General features: G+C 40.5%; 1 protein-coding gene across 4 annotated transcripts in view; it reads right to left on the minus strand.

Annotated features, from left to right (window-relative positions):
- The window catches only part of PPP1R12A (protein phosphatase 1 regulatory subunit 12A), a 1,052,766-nt gene that overhangs the window by 928,013 nt on the left and 109,970 nt on the right, over positions 1-14,783 (minus strand). For 3 of the 4 annotated variants that reach the window (XM_050324436.1, XM_050324437.1, XM_050324434.1), the window contains one exon: positions 11,783-13,930. In XM_050324436.1, coding sequence (XP_050180393.1) covers positions 13,844-13,930 — 87 coding nt within the window. In that variant the 3' untranslated portion in view covers positions 11,783-13,843. Of the gene's footprint in view, positions 1-11,782; positions 13,931-14,783 lie in introns of those variants that run through there. The other variant, XR_007630003.1, reaches the window with a different exon arrangement.

Consider the following 14,783-nt stretch of genomic DNA (forward strand, 5'->3'; position numbering starts at 1 on the left):
TGGCTAAACCTGCACGGAACACTCAGCACATCTTTTTCTCGTTTGCCCGAACCCACTGTGTCTTAATAGCACTCTGAAAACTGATCGTGGTACTTTTGGCAATCACTGATTTCAATAGATTGTGGCTTGCTTAATCTGCTTTATAAGGTGTATGCTGAGGGAAATGAGTGGATCGGTACTACCTTTCCAGCAGAAAGAGGGTGAGGACAAGGTAGAAGCTTACAGCTTATCGGAGGAGATACACAGCCTGGTCTTACCTAGCTGAGAGCACGTGATCACCTTTTCATCACTTTTTCCCCCTTTTTCAGATTCGGTCTTGAATTTGTCCACTTCGTTAATAAAATTCAGTAGGACTTCAGAATATACACTTTGCAAAGGTTTTTGGTTTCACTTCACAGAAAAAAAAATTATAGGTGCTACAGGTAAGGGTAAAAAATATCTAGCAAAATGAGCCTGCACATCTGGTGCTAGGCACTCTGCAGAGTGTAAATAACAGGCTTAGCCCGTGTAACCACGTGCACCTTAGGTCTCTACCTTGTTCTCTTTCACATAGTGGGCACAGTCTCACCCTACCAACCTTCTCTGCACTTCTGGTGATCATTCATTTACTTGGACTTTTCACTGAACTCATATGTGATTTCTGCTCTGGTTTGGGTTTAAGGGTGTTTTTGGTGTGGCGGTTGGTTCTGAAGAGGTGTTTAAATATTTGTATATGTGGAAGTTAAGGTACAATTTTATCACTGTGGATGAAACCTTGTATTTCAGGCTAAGGGAAAATCCCCAAACAAAACTGGGTAGTTGTTCTGTGTTATGTTGAAAAGCTGTAAAGAGGCAGAAAAATAGATAGCAAAAACACAGTTTTGTACTAGTGCTACTCTTTACTACTCAGCAATGCAAAATTAGTGAAGTTGGTCCTAAAAAATGTTTTGACTAATCACTCTCCTAAAAAAAAATTTTTTACTTGCACTCTTATCTATGGAGTTTTTTAAGTTAGACAACTACTCGATCGTATTTCTAGAAAATATAATCTAGAAAAAGGATTCCTCATGTGAATTCTTGTCTGCCTTTTTCCTCCTGTAATTTTTTTCCTTTTATAAAATGAAGAGCTTTTCTTGAGAGAATCATGTAACCGTGATATTTCGCCCTCACTTTTACACACCATGAGCAGCACAGCTGACCAAAAATAAGTAAAAAAAGTCAGATTATGAAGTTGTTACTTATAGTATGTTGTGTATATGGAGAAATATAACAATGTATTGTAGTTTTTAGGGCACCCTCAGTTCTCTGTTACCCCAGGTCTCGCCAGCTGCTTCCTAGGCCCCTCTCTCTGGCAGTCCTTAGCAGCTAGTAAGGCTTAGATGTGCACGCCCCACTTCACATCTGACCTGCCCACCTTTCTTATGTGTGGGAGGTGATGTGTCCAGGCTTTAGCTGCATCTACCAATGCTGTTGGATTTACTTTTTCTCTGATGTAAAATACATTGTGGGGTTTGGGATTTTTTTAGTGACAAAAAGGCTTTGTGTGCCTTACAGTCTGTTATATATTAACAGAAGTTATGTTGTGGTGAGTGAGGTTGAGTTTAAGTGCCCAATACAAAAATGCTGACTATCAGATGTTTGCATCTCAATAAGGTTGTCTGTGCTGGAGAGCTTTCAGGGATAAAGTCCCAAATAGTTTAAGTATCATGCTGCATGTTTTCCTCTGCCACAAGGGAGTACAAGCTTAATAGCTTGCAAACGTTTTTAGAACAGTACTTTTTTCTTAACAAAGAAAAAAAAAATCTTCAGGATATCCTTAAGGCCTAGGAATACAATTCACTTTATTAGCTATGTTTTAAACTGGCATAATGACAAGGGACCTTAAGCCTTAAGATACTGTTTTTCATATATTCAATATTATGGAATAAGATTCTCCCCTAGAGGTAAAATTACCACCAGGATTGGGTAGGATGATCTTGATCTTCGTTGCCATGCAAAAAATACTTCCTTTTTCAATTAGACTAAAATTCATAATTCATTCCTAAAATATCAAGGAAATGAAGTGTCTTTTGGGGTTGGGCACTTCAAAGCTGCTTCCTTTCTAAAGGGTTGCAAGCTGCTTGAGTTCTTTTAATTTATTCTAGAGGTTTAACCAAATTATCCAGCCTTTTTAAGGTGCTGCTTGCAAGTTTATCTGAGCCATAATCTTTTCTGAAGTGGCAGTTTTCAAGGGCTGGAAGATAAATCAGTGAACATAATAACATATTACTGGCTGAAAAAAATTAAGGACGACGTCCAAATTCCTGCCCAGTATCTGTTTGCTTGTTACCATTGTAACATTTTTTATACCCATTGATGCCTGTATGTTCTGTACTGAAATTTCCTCCCTCTCACCCTCGTCAGCATCTCTGGAAGTTCTCCCCAAAGCCTCTGCTGAGTTTACTGTATTCTCCTGCCTATTTCCCAAACACACATGCTCTTCCTTCTGCTCAGATTTCTTTAGGCCCCTGCCTGTCTTACCTGAACTTCCATGAAACTCTTTCACTTTAGTGCACCTATCTACTGCTTCCCATATCTGATCCCCTTTGAAGTCCATTCAGTCAGCATTCTACATGTTTCTTCTCCCAATCCAAACTTTCTCAGTCACATACTTGTTCTACCTGCTTTATTAAACTAAGTCTATTAAGCTTGCTCCAGTGATGTCCCATTAAATTTTCCCTCTCTGCTGCTTTAAATTTTACCTGGATAATCCTCATCCACATCACTGTGCCCTAACTAACCTATCTATCTGCTTATTTCTGCACTATCTATCCAATAATACTGTTGCTTAAAATTGCTATGACTCAGTGAAATCTTACTGCCATCTTTTTGTAGAAATATCTGTCCCTATTTTTATCCAAAAACTTCAAAAACCTCTCTTTAAATCTTTTTCTTTAAATCTCTGGCTGTAACTTCCATCTAATCTTCCTGTAAACTCCCCACATGTGCTCCATGACATTTCTAATGTCAAATCTCCCCTCAAAATAAAATAATCCTTAAGCATAGCATCATTAACCCTCTTGACTCCTTTAACCTTTTATTACTAATGGTTGGATATTTTGGCAGTTTTGTCTAAATGCAGATAACTGTTACACTTTTCAATTTAATAGTGCTTTCTGCTACTTCTGAGCTATGCACATTGTTCTTTGAGACTTAGCCTATCATCATGGATTTCTTTATTTCTTAAACTTTTCTTGCAGAAATAAGTTATTCTTTTTTCCCCTCACTGGAGCTTTGTGTCACAGCACTAACTTTCTGGCAAGGTTTTCCTCTGTAAGGTTCTAACAACTGATTATGTTCTCGTTGTAACTGGATTGCTTTCTTATGGTTTGTGCCACAAACTCATACAAAGCTGACAATCCCACTTTTACTGAAATGTCATTTTTGTCATATTTATTGTGCTACTGAATTGGATGCTTGAACTTTTTTTTTTTTCGATTGCTAGGGCCTGATTTAGAATCTTGTATGTAAATACAGCAGAGCTTTGTGAAATAGCAGGATTTATCAGGAGGCATTAGCTTTCAAGAACAATCCTAGAGTGCATCTTCTAGTCTGGTTTCTGTATTTGTTTTACCATTCTTGAACTCTGCAATAATTTGACCAAAAATAACTATGGAGTTTCTTTGAACTGGTTTGGCTTGAAAGACAAACTAGTGTTGTTTCTTGCAGCAAAATTCATTCATCTGGCTGATGGAGGAATGCAGTGTGAAAAGGCAAAAAACAAACTTACAGAAAGAAGTTTGCTTGATTTTTTTTTTTTTAAGTATTTCATCTTACAGGATGAAAAATTAATGCAGAGATTGCCATCTGTCTCCAGCTGGCAGTTGTTGGATAAGAATGACAGTGGGGATGGGAATGGATTCAGTATCTGTGCAGATGACTTCAAAGGCACGATGGGAACGTTTTCTGCCACAGTTTACAGTCTGACTCTGTAAGATGGTCTGTTGTTGCTGCTTGTGTCCTGCACCGTAAGAGGGTACAGAGCCACGACTTAGCTTGTCTTACTACTCCTTGCTAATTGTGAGGAGGTTCAGTCCACAAAGCTTTGAAAGAGTCATGTTGTCCTCTAGAGTCCGGAGTTCTTGGGAATAGCCTACATGGGCAGCTGTGCTGCCACCATCTTCACTAGTGAAGAGGCTGCCAGGTTACCTCACTGCTGTGCCATCTAAGATACTGTCTGTCACCTTGGTAATGAAGAGCTGACTGTACCTGTCCATATGACAGAAATAATATCATAGGTGTAAGCTACCCTTAAAGATAACTTTAAGTTATCTGAATAACACTACCCTTGTTGCTTTTTATGATATGTTTCTAGCACCTATGGAGCCTATTCATTCTTCTTAAAGACAGCATCCCCTGAGCATAAGCCTGGACTCTTAGTGGTATGGTTTAGTTTTAGGTAGTCCTTCAAGGATCAGAGAGTTGTACTCAATGATCCTTATGGGTCCCTTCCAACTCAAAATACTTCTATGATCTCTATACAACTAAATCATTATAATTTTAAAACATTGTTAAACAGATTTCGGTCTGGTCTACACCAAAGATAATTCTGTGTCTGTCTTTCTGTGTCTCCAAATATAAGCACACAAATGAATAATTAGAAACCAAATCAAGTGGTTACTGGCTCACTGTCATTCTGTCTTGTTGGTGCTGGTTACAGTTCATAATCCTTCAGGGCTGTTGTGTTGTGGGTTTGTTTTGTTTTAATTAACAGCCCTCTGCCTTGTAAAAATTATTTTGATTTTTTTGATGAACCAGTACAAAGTCGGTAAAAATTAATTAGCCCTCTTGATTCTCACTGTGTACCTCTTGGTTAAACTGTTGTACCTCATCCTTTTGATCTAACCTCAGGCAGGTGATGAGCTGCACACAGTTGGAAAGCGCAGCAGGCACAAAACTATGCCCCCAAAGAATCATAGTTAAGGCTGAGGGATCTCCTCAGAGAGCTGACTAAGAAACTTGGCCTTCACTGAAATGCAGCAGATGATGCATGCAGAATTTGGCGTGATGGCTTTTTACAATGCTTTGTTTGAGCTACCCGTTCATTTGGAGATTATTCTTCTCCTGCACCGCAGTATTTCTATGACCTACTGTGCTTCATATGCTGGGCCATAACGAAGTTGCCTTGGAAAAAGAAACAGGCAGATATTTCAGGAATTTAGTACTGGTTATTAGTAGCAATCATCTGGAAGTGTCCAAAGCAAACACAAACAACAATCAATCACTGGCAGCATGGTGTCAATGAGTGTAAGTAAAGGGGGGGGAAGCACTTGGAAGAGTTCAGAGTGAGTGTGTATGAAACCAAACAGACTACAAAGGGAGTGAAAGAGCGTAAAAAAAATATAATTCCTATTGTTAAAATGTTGTTGATATTTTATATTACAAAATTTATTTCAATGATACATGGCCATGCTGTAAACATCTAGGACAAAAGTTTGAGATTGTGAACAATTGCAACAAAATCTATGTGCCACTGTAATGATTTTACATAAACAAATGTGGACATGCTTAAAAAAAAATTGTCATTTGCTCATAATATATATGATTTGTTCTTTCAAGATGACAAGCTTTAAATACATATTAAAAAGAAGTTTTAAATTAAAAAGTTACTTGAAAGAGGACAAGCTGCATACTTCGCCCTGCCCAGCAGCAAACCCACAGCCAATGCTAAGTTGATTTATTCCCAAGCATTAGGACCCAACAGCCATCCCCTTACGGGTTTGCTTTATTGTTAGACACTCAAAAAGAGATGGAACAAAACTAAAAATATTCAATTATGGTTTGCCTACAAACACCTCGATAGGTTGAAAACAAAAAATAAGTGTAAAAGCTTTCACTGCTTTCCCCCTGGAAACTGTTTCAAGCTATGGCAGAGAAAAATAGGAAAGGGGCCCATGAAAAATAGTGCTGATTCCTGAGGAGGGCAATAATTTTAGGATTGAGTGCGAAAAGGTGACTTTAGGAGTGGGCTTAGGTTATGGTAAAACCATCCTCTTGCATTAGAGATAACCAAGAGTAGATGGGAACTCAGTGGCTGGGTAGAGACATTCCTCCTGAGCAAAGATTAGATTATCAGTGAAAAACAAAGATTCAGTGGTCAAGAAAAGACTAATGGGGTCTTTGAAACCATTAGGGATCTGAGAAGCTCAGGATAAAGCAGTTCGAGGAAAGGGGGAACAGGAGGTGAGGAACAGAGACGGAGGGAGAGCACGCAGTGTTGAGGCTGCTGGACTTCTGGAGCGAGGAATTGTGGACAGTGGAGGATTCAGCAAAAGATACAATTGTGGAGCAATGAGCTCTGGCAGAAATAACCAGGGATGAGTCTGCAGGGGGAGTGAAACAAGAAAAGTGGCAAATGAGTTGAAAATGCAAGAAGCAAGCAAAAGGATGGGAGGTGGTCTAAGGGGGCCAGAATAGGCAGCAAGTATGAGAAGGACTGAATGAGAATGCTGGGAACTGAATGATGAAGGCAGGGTCTCGATGATCAGGGTGGCACACAGGAGTGACTGAGAAGACTGACATCTGAAATGAGCGGAAGATGGAGGAGAGGCTGCTCTCTCCAGCAGCTGTGGCATGTTGGTAAGCTTGTAGTGACTTGTCAGTAAAATATGAAGGGAGTTATTGCACTCAGTGTCTGCATGTAGCAACTCCGACTGCCACTCCCCATACAAAGGGAAATTCAGACAGTGCTCGAGGTCCTAAGGGAAGTGGGGTTGTGAGATCTTTTGGTTATTATGGCTATCATCAGGATTAACAGGGAATAATGTAATTAGACCTCAAAGCCCTTTTGGCACAGAAAATAGTTGTACATGGTAGATTGGAAATAGGGACAGAACTCTATCCATGCAGAGCTAAGAAGAAGAAAAGGCTGAGGAGATGAGAAGGATATGAGTGCCTATGGTGTGCTGCACCAGAGGAAAGACTGAAGGCAGCAAAGGGAGAACTGCAAGGATCTCACAGTGTACAGAGTACTGGTTACAAAAAGAAGCAACACAGATAGTGATCATACTGAAAGGGAGTTGAGCAAGGAGGAGTTATCCAGTCTTTTGGTATTTCAGCCAAGCGCAGTGCTGCTATGAACTGCTGGCTTGACAACTTTTGATACAGACGGATTATTTTTTTTGCTGTCCCTCTTAGCTGTAGCAGAGCCATCCCGTGCTGCTGGGCATCCATTCGTAGACCGTCTCTTCACACAGCATGGGAGTACTCACGGTGCAATGAGTCCCTGCCTGCGCTCACAGAGGGATCCACCCTGCCAGACCCACTAGCCAGCCCTCCTTGGGTTACAGTTTCTGCCTCCTAAGGGGATCAATTTCAGCTCACCAGCCAAACCAAGAGCGCTCTGCCCTTCCCAGGGTGTTACGCTCCTTTCCCAGGCTTTCAGTATAAGATACTTAAAAGCAGTCCTTGATCCTTGCCACCTTCAGAGTAACTCAGAGCATTCCTTGTGTCAGTGAATTTGAGGTTGCTGTTCCCTGCCACACCTCACCGGTCCTACTGGACCTGGCTCGGCTTACAGCAGTTTCCTCGAGCCGCTGTCGTTTGAGCCATTCCCACGTACTGGTGCCGGGGGAAGTTCAGAAGCCAGGCTGCCCTCCCAGACCCACTCGGACCGGGGCACGGCGGCAGCTCGCCTGCAGGAATGCGGCGGGAGCCCGGGAGGAGCCCAAGGGGAGCCCCGAGGGAGCCGCGGAGGAGCCTCGAGTAGCCCAGGAAAAGAGAAGCCGTCTGGTGCCACCTCCCGGCTCCGCCGCCCGCCAGCGGCTTTTCCCCGCTCGGGGCTCCTCCACGGGCTGAAAACCGATCTCGGTGTGATTATTTCTAGGCAGAAACTGGTGAAATAATATTAGCGCTTCAGCGGTATTGCTTCTGCTCCTTCCCCCTTGTAGAGTTGCGCCTTTTTACACATGGGACTAAAGAAGCATCATAAAAACCTGTAGTGAAAGCTGTCTTATTTTCATAGAGAATTGGCATTTTATACAAGGGGAGCTGAGGAGGAGTTACTGGGCAATTTACTTACCATAATGCATCACCTATATGGGTTAAGTGGGAGGAAAGAACTTAAGTCTAATTCGCTGCATTTCATACAGCTGAAAGTAGAGAGGCGAGCTGATAAACAGCTGAAGAATCACGCCCACCGCATCAGCAGCTGTAAATGTGGATTTTTATTTTTAAACAAATTTTTTCATTAAATCTTCTTTCCAGGCAGTGGCTAGAACTGTGTGGCAAGATGTGTATGTTGTGTAAATTTTGTGTAAATGTGTATTTTGTACCAGCTGACATAAAAAGTCATGCTCTTTTCTTTGTCAGACTTGGGGTACAGGTCTACGTAACCATGCACAGAAAGCAGTAGCTTTATTTTAGCTGCAGTGTAGCAACTCCTTTAGATCAGGCCTGTCCTTTCTGGAGATAGAGATATATCATTAAAACAGGGGTATATGTAAAGCAGCCACAAACAGGGCAACAGCACTATTTTCTGCTTGGGGGGAGATGGGGATCCCACTGAAGGCAGTGCAGCAGGCACTGGTTTGCTAAAAGCGGAATTCAGCCCAGTGAGTCTCTGCTCCAAGGACTCTGTAGTGGAACAGGAGTGCAGAAAGACGCTAGAAGATGACCAAGGAAATAAACAGGTTCTTTCCCACCAACCACCATACTTTGTGGTTTTTTGGGTTTTTTTTCTCCAGCAAATAAAGGGAAAAGACCACACTGGAAGATCAATTGCACTGCCTTGGCTAACCATTTCTGCTGAGCTTTAATAGGCCTGCAAAACAGACATGTAGAACCCAAGGAAGAAGGTGAAATAATTAAGAGTTGGAATGTGGGGCTTTTGTCCCTGCTGTAATTGTTCCTGGGCCAGATGAGAAACATTAGACATCCAACAGGTGATATTTTCAGCTGAAAGAACTGAACAGTTCCTCCTTTCTCTAAAGGCTACATACTTTTCCTATCTAATCAGTGACACAAAATGGGGAGGTGCTGACACAAGCAGGAATAGCTGATTACTTCATCGGTGTGGCAGCAGCTCTCTCTTTAAAGTGTGAGCAATTCATTGTGGGTTTGGGAGGTTTTGTTTTTTGTTTTGCTTTTTAATTCTGTGCAAGAACCTGCAGACACCTTTAGGACTGTCTCAGCCTTACTTTACATCTCTGCTGAGGCCAACCGAGCACAGTGCTACTTGCTATTACTCTCTACCCAACTCCACTGCTGCTCCTGCAATCAAAACAAATGTAAAGCAAGTAACTCCAGTTGCCAGCATTTTTTCACTCATGTTATTAGTGGCTCTGACCTAAGAACCTGAGGAAGCTGAATCACCGTATCTAAATGTAACAGTGTGTACATAACCATGAAAAAGAACGTCTTCTGAAAAACTTAAGAGTATTTGTTCTGTTCCCCAACAGACTGACTATCCCTATGTGGGAAAAAACCCTGTAATTTCACAGAGGTGACCAGCAGACCTGTAACAGAACTATTCAAAGATTTAAAGCAAGTGGGAAAGCAACCCTCTACAATGCAGTGACAATTGTTTCTTCACCCTCTTTAAAAGTAGGCCCACAAAAACATCTGTAATGTTTGTATGGCTGTGAAGTTTGTTGGTATTTTTTAACTGTATATTATGTAGTGAATGTGTGTAGCGTTTTGCTATGACACTCCTCTAGATTGTAACTGGCAATTAAATTTCACCTGTAAAACATTATTAATCTCGCAGATGTACAGTTAAAACATCAACATTATCTATTGGCCACACTGCACCATGTAAAGTTAGAGAAGCTGAAGCCACCACTAAAAGCAGAAGAGCCCTTGCCCCCCTTTCTTTCTGGGGAGGCCCAGGCAGAGGCTGCATCACAGTCCAGCATGGCACATTTGGCCACCTCCAATTATACTTCTGCCACAAGACCACAAGCAACACAGCAGAGACAAAAGGGCGCATGTACCTCTCTGGAGGAGCTGATGTGTTACTCAGGTGAGTAAAGCCTCAACATGGCCATAAAAGAAAGGTAAAGTGCCAGCTGCAGAAAGTCAAGCCACTTCCAGGATCATCCAGGTGAAGTACAAGTCAGGGTAATAATCAATTTAAAAATAAATGAATACCTTCTCTGAGCAGTGTTATAAGCCAGCACCAAATACTGTTGACAGCACTGGACAACTTTTTTCTGTCCAGGAATTGGGGTGTGATGGGGCCCTGAACTCTTGACTCGAGACCAGTTTTGTTCTGATGCCAACCCCTGCCTTTCTCCATGTGAACCATTCATTTTCTGACACGGTGTTGCCTTTCCAAGGGTGACATCATGGCACACTTCTTTCTCACCACCTCCTCCTCTTTTTTTGGTGCAGATTTCCTGTCTGTCCTCATACAGATGTTTGTGGCATTCTGTGGTGCCATCTATAAATCTCCTGGTTATGTCAACTAGCAGGGGTAGGAGCCATCTCATCAGGAGCCCATTTGTGTATGACAGGAGTGAAATAATTAAAATTTTTCCCTTGATGCACATCTCCTAGAGCAGGTATCTTCAGCAACCCAAAAGCAGACTTTTTTCCTTGTCTAGAACACATGTAAATAGCTACTCTTTCTGAAATAGAAATGAGAGGACATGTATAGCAACACATTTGCTCTTATGGCAGCTGGTAAGACAGTGGCCAGGAATTCTGGACAGGTAAGGTTAACAACCACCAGTTTGATGTTCATCTGAGCACAACCCAAAGTTTAGCATGGAAGATATTTCTAAATGAGGGAAATCTGAGATTCACATTCTGTACTTTGTGCGGAGAAAAGAAATGCACCAACCTGCATAATATGAATCGTAACAGCTCTTTTTGGGATCTGGCAAGGAAATAGCAGGAGTCTGAAAGTGGTGTAGGAATTAGGGAGGCTAAGAGGGATTTGTTTATGGTAAGGGAGACAAGGTCAGCAAAAAATGAAATTCCAGCTCCTGAGTCTTTTCTTCCAGGTAACTGCTACTGTTTGGAGAAGAGGAGGCAGGCCTTAGACAGCCATGCCGCACCCACTCTCCTCGCTCTCTGCTGCCCTTGCTACCATCCCACCTGTGGTCACTCCTGCCCAGGTTATGGCTCCCTTCACGGCTCAAGTTGGTTCTGGGCAAGCTCTTTCTCTCTTCACTCTCCACACCAGCTAATTCCATGCCTCTGTGCATATTTGATGTTAATTCTGGACACAGAGATCCCTTTCCACACTGTGACAAGTCCCCTGAAAATCTAAGTTGTTGTTTTGAACCATTGAAGCCATGAGTGTCTTAAGGAAGTTTGTCAGAGTCAGCAGCCAGCAATAATACATTCCTTGAATGCAGACTGTCTCCTAAACAATAATAATAGTCGTCCATAACCCATTTTTCTCTCTGGGGTAGCTGGATTTTCTGGGATCTGTTGGACCTTCAACACAATCAAGAACAATGAGACAGTGGCACAAGTTTAGCAATTGCTTTGTGAGATTTGGTTAACATCACGTAAAAAATGGTTCTCAGATTCTGCACACAGACAGGTTTATGTAAAATATATAAACATTTGTCCAAGTTGTTACAGATTGCATAAATATGGCATTTTTACGGTTGCATTTACAGATGTGCATGTACAATGATATGCAAATAATCACAATCTGATTACAATCTTTGAAAGGTACTTGAACCTTGCATCCAAGTAACGCAATGAATGAAAAATGCCCACCAAAGAATTTAAATAGCAAACTTATAACATGGTTTAAATTCATAACAACTTTCAATGTCTTCTCAGTAAAACTTTCACACATTTAAAATATTTTGTATTCATTTTATTTGTATATGTCAAAATACAATTTTTTTTTTTCCAAAATAGTGGGTTTTGCAACTAGTTTCATGCAGATACAAGGTCTGCTCAGTACTACCAATAAAATCAATATAGCACAGTAGCCATTCATTTTTTAGATATAAAGAATAAATAACCTAAATATAAAACACTAAAATATTAGAAACACGTATTTAATCATTCACAGGCACCCAAACTTTACCAAATATAATCCAAAATACGCCTAACTGTCTTGTAACAGAACTCAATACGTTGCAGCCATTCAATTCTTTATGTTAGCGTAAGACAATGGAAGTCCCTATGGTTCAGACCCATCTCTCATACAGATCAATTACAATAAGATATCTCAAACTATCCGTGTACCTTTAAAATCAAGAATCCTGAGCTTGGTAGTAAGAGCATAACCTTACATCTTCAAAAAACCAATCAACAGAGAGAGGACATCAATGTCTTCCTTACCAAAACATATCCCACCCCCATAAAATTACCCCCCCAAGTAGGCAGTAGAACACCATGACCTTTTTAAATGAAGGGGTACAAATTCACATTTAATATAGTATACAGTATAATCAATAATACAATAGCTACTACAAGCTTTACAATGTACAATTTGTTTTAATGGCTGATCTGTTCAGTGGTTTTAGGCAATAAACTATGTGCCAATAGTATGTAGTTTTTTTGAATGGTTTAGTGAAAATATAAAAGCTGTTTCTAGCAAAAACGATCTTCACTTAAGTACTTTTTTTTGTTTGTTTTTAAAGGCCACTGAAATGTATAAAATGGTCTGACATGATGGTGTTATCAAACTGGATGCCTTCTCACATGGCAACAACAGTGCATATAAACAATATTGTGAGTGTAATGGGTTATGCTTCTCAAATGTTTTAGTACGTTACTTTGGCTAGCACAACAGTTTTGGACAGCACTCAGATAAATACAGGTATGTGAAATGTAGTGAAGCAGTTATATTTATGCATTTTTTTATTATGGTGAACACTATCAAATGAAAAAAAAAATGGGAGAAAAAGATAAAGTATTTTATATAGTTTAGACCTTTTGTAAAGATAGGGCTCCATACCATGTACAATGTCTAAATTCTTTATACCATAAAAATTAACGAACTTTGTTAAACACACTATTCTGGATAGCCTAATTTGCAATAACAAACATTTGCAATAGGGAAATATATTCAAGCATGCCACGTGGTGGTCTGAAAAAATCAAACCAGTACACATTTATATATACAGCATCACTCAGTACCTGCTCAAATGAATGTGACGATTACAGGATCTAACATCTTTCACTACAAACTTCTTTTTTTTTCTTTTTTTTTTAAAGTGACCAATAAAGGCAGAAAACAGGACTCTTTAAAATATTTCTAGTTTCAACTGACTTTTAAAGCATTTTTTATAGGAAATAAATGCATATTGCACAAACAGTGAAAGCAAATGTTCCACCAAACATCTCTGTTCCAGGTGGTTGGACAATACAACTCTAGTTAGCTACACAAATATGTAATTCAAAAGGGTGTGTGGTCTCTGCAAATGGTAAAGCTGTGAAAACACTGTACAAGAAAATCTGGTACATGAAAACTTAGAAGAAAAAAAATCCAAACTTAAATCTTAAAGAAAAACTGAGTATAGGAAAAAACTGGGAATTGTGGCACAACAAAAACATTATTGAGTAACTGTCTTCTGTGAGAGCTGAAAGCTTTTGTTGATGTAAAAGTGTTTATGTACAACTAAGGCTTACTGGTTAAATATTTGAGGCGTATCTGGCCTTGAACACTTTCCTTATTATGCTGTGGCTGTAAACAAGATTTCTCAGTCATTTTATCTTCTCAGCAGCTGCATTTTAACAGAAACAATGATCTTGATACAAAAAAAACACACAGGTAAGAGGGTGTTTGGCAGGATATCTGAAAATGACAGTCTCCGAGGGATCTTCCCACACTTCCAGTGACTGCCATACCATGGTCCACTGGAGTTACTAGTGATGTGCAATACCATTATTTGCTGCTGCAGTAAACCCTTTATTTGGAAAGTTTGCTTATAACTCTGATCAAGGCCCCATTTTCATCTTTTAGCCTCTGGTTGTCTGCCTTCAGGTCTGGTAGCATCTATGAAAAAATGAAACACGATGGTTATTTGCTGTTACACCCCAAGTAAAAGCAGCAAGGCTTCACTAGCACTAGCGGTAAAGATTTTTATTCAGCTTAAGTATCTTGGCAGTTCTTGCCCTTCATACCAGCGGTTCAGAAAAATCCCACTTTTTAGCATGATACATTTAAGAGTTAGAGATTAGGAGTTTTCATTTGCTTGGACTAGATGCACTAAAACTCAGTGGTGCAGATGACCAGCCTCTGACAAAAGCATTTATAGAAGCATGAGGAAAGTAATGAAATACTTCAAATTCCAGAGGTGGGGGGAGTTAATTACCAACAATTTGAAGAGGCTTGTCTGCACTGCACTTGCACAGTTTCAAAAAAACATGCTGTGGCTAAGCATCTCTACCACTGTGCTGTTAGATGATTTCATCCTGATCAGATAGTGTGATTCAGCTTGTTAGCTCATAGCATTAATCTTCCAATCACTTCCAAGCTCATGTTGAAGCACACATCCTGTAATTTGAGATCATGTCCCTGAATAGCTCAGCTCACACAAGATCAGATCACTGAAAGAGATCACAGCAACCAGGCTGCATACTCAGGCATACAAGTTAGGAGATGGCAAGTTACAGTCGCCGCAGGAGATGGATGACACACAAGCACAAAAGCTAGAAGGCAGAAGCCAAGTGAGGTGAGAGTTGGGACAGGATCAGACAGGAAAGGAGGACAAGTCCGTGCACAGAGGTTGGTACTGGGAGACTTTAACTTGCCAGAGAAACCAGAATTAATCTCAGTAGTTCTCCATACCCACATTCACATACTGACAACAAAACACGTATCATAGTCATGGCTAAATTACGTTTAG

Source organism: Myiozetetes cayanensis, unplaced genomic scaffold, assembly GCF_022539395.1.
Source record: "Myiozetetes cayanensis isolate MyiCay16 unplaced genomic scaffold, myiCay2020 scf3, whole genome shotgun sequence".
In the NCBI taxonomy this organism is placed as follows: Eukaryota; Metazoa; Chordata; class Aves; order Passeriformes; family Tyrannidae; genus Myiozetetes; species Myiozetetes cayanensis.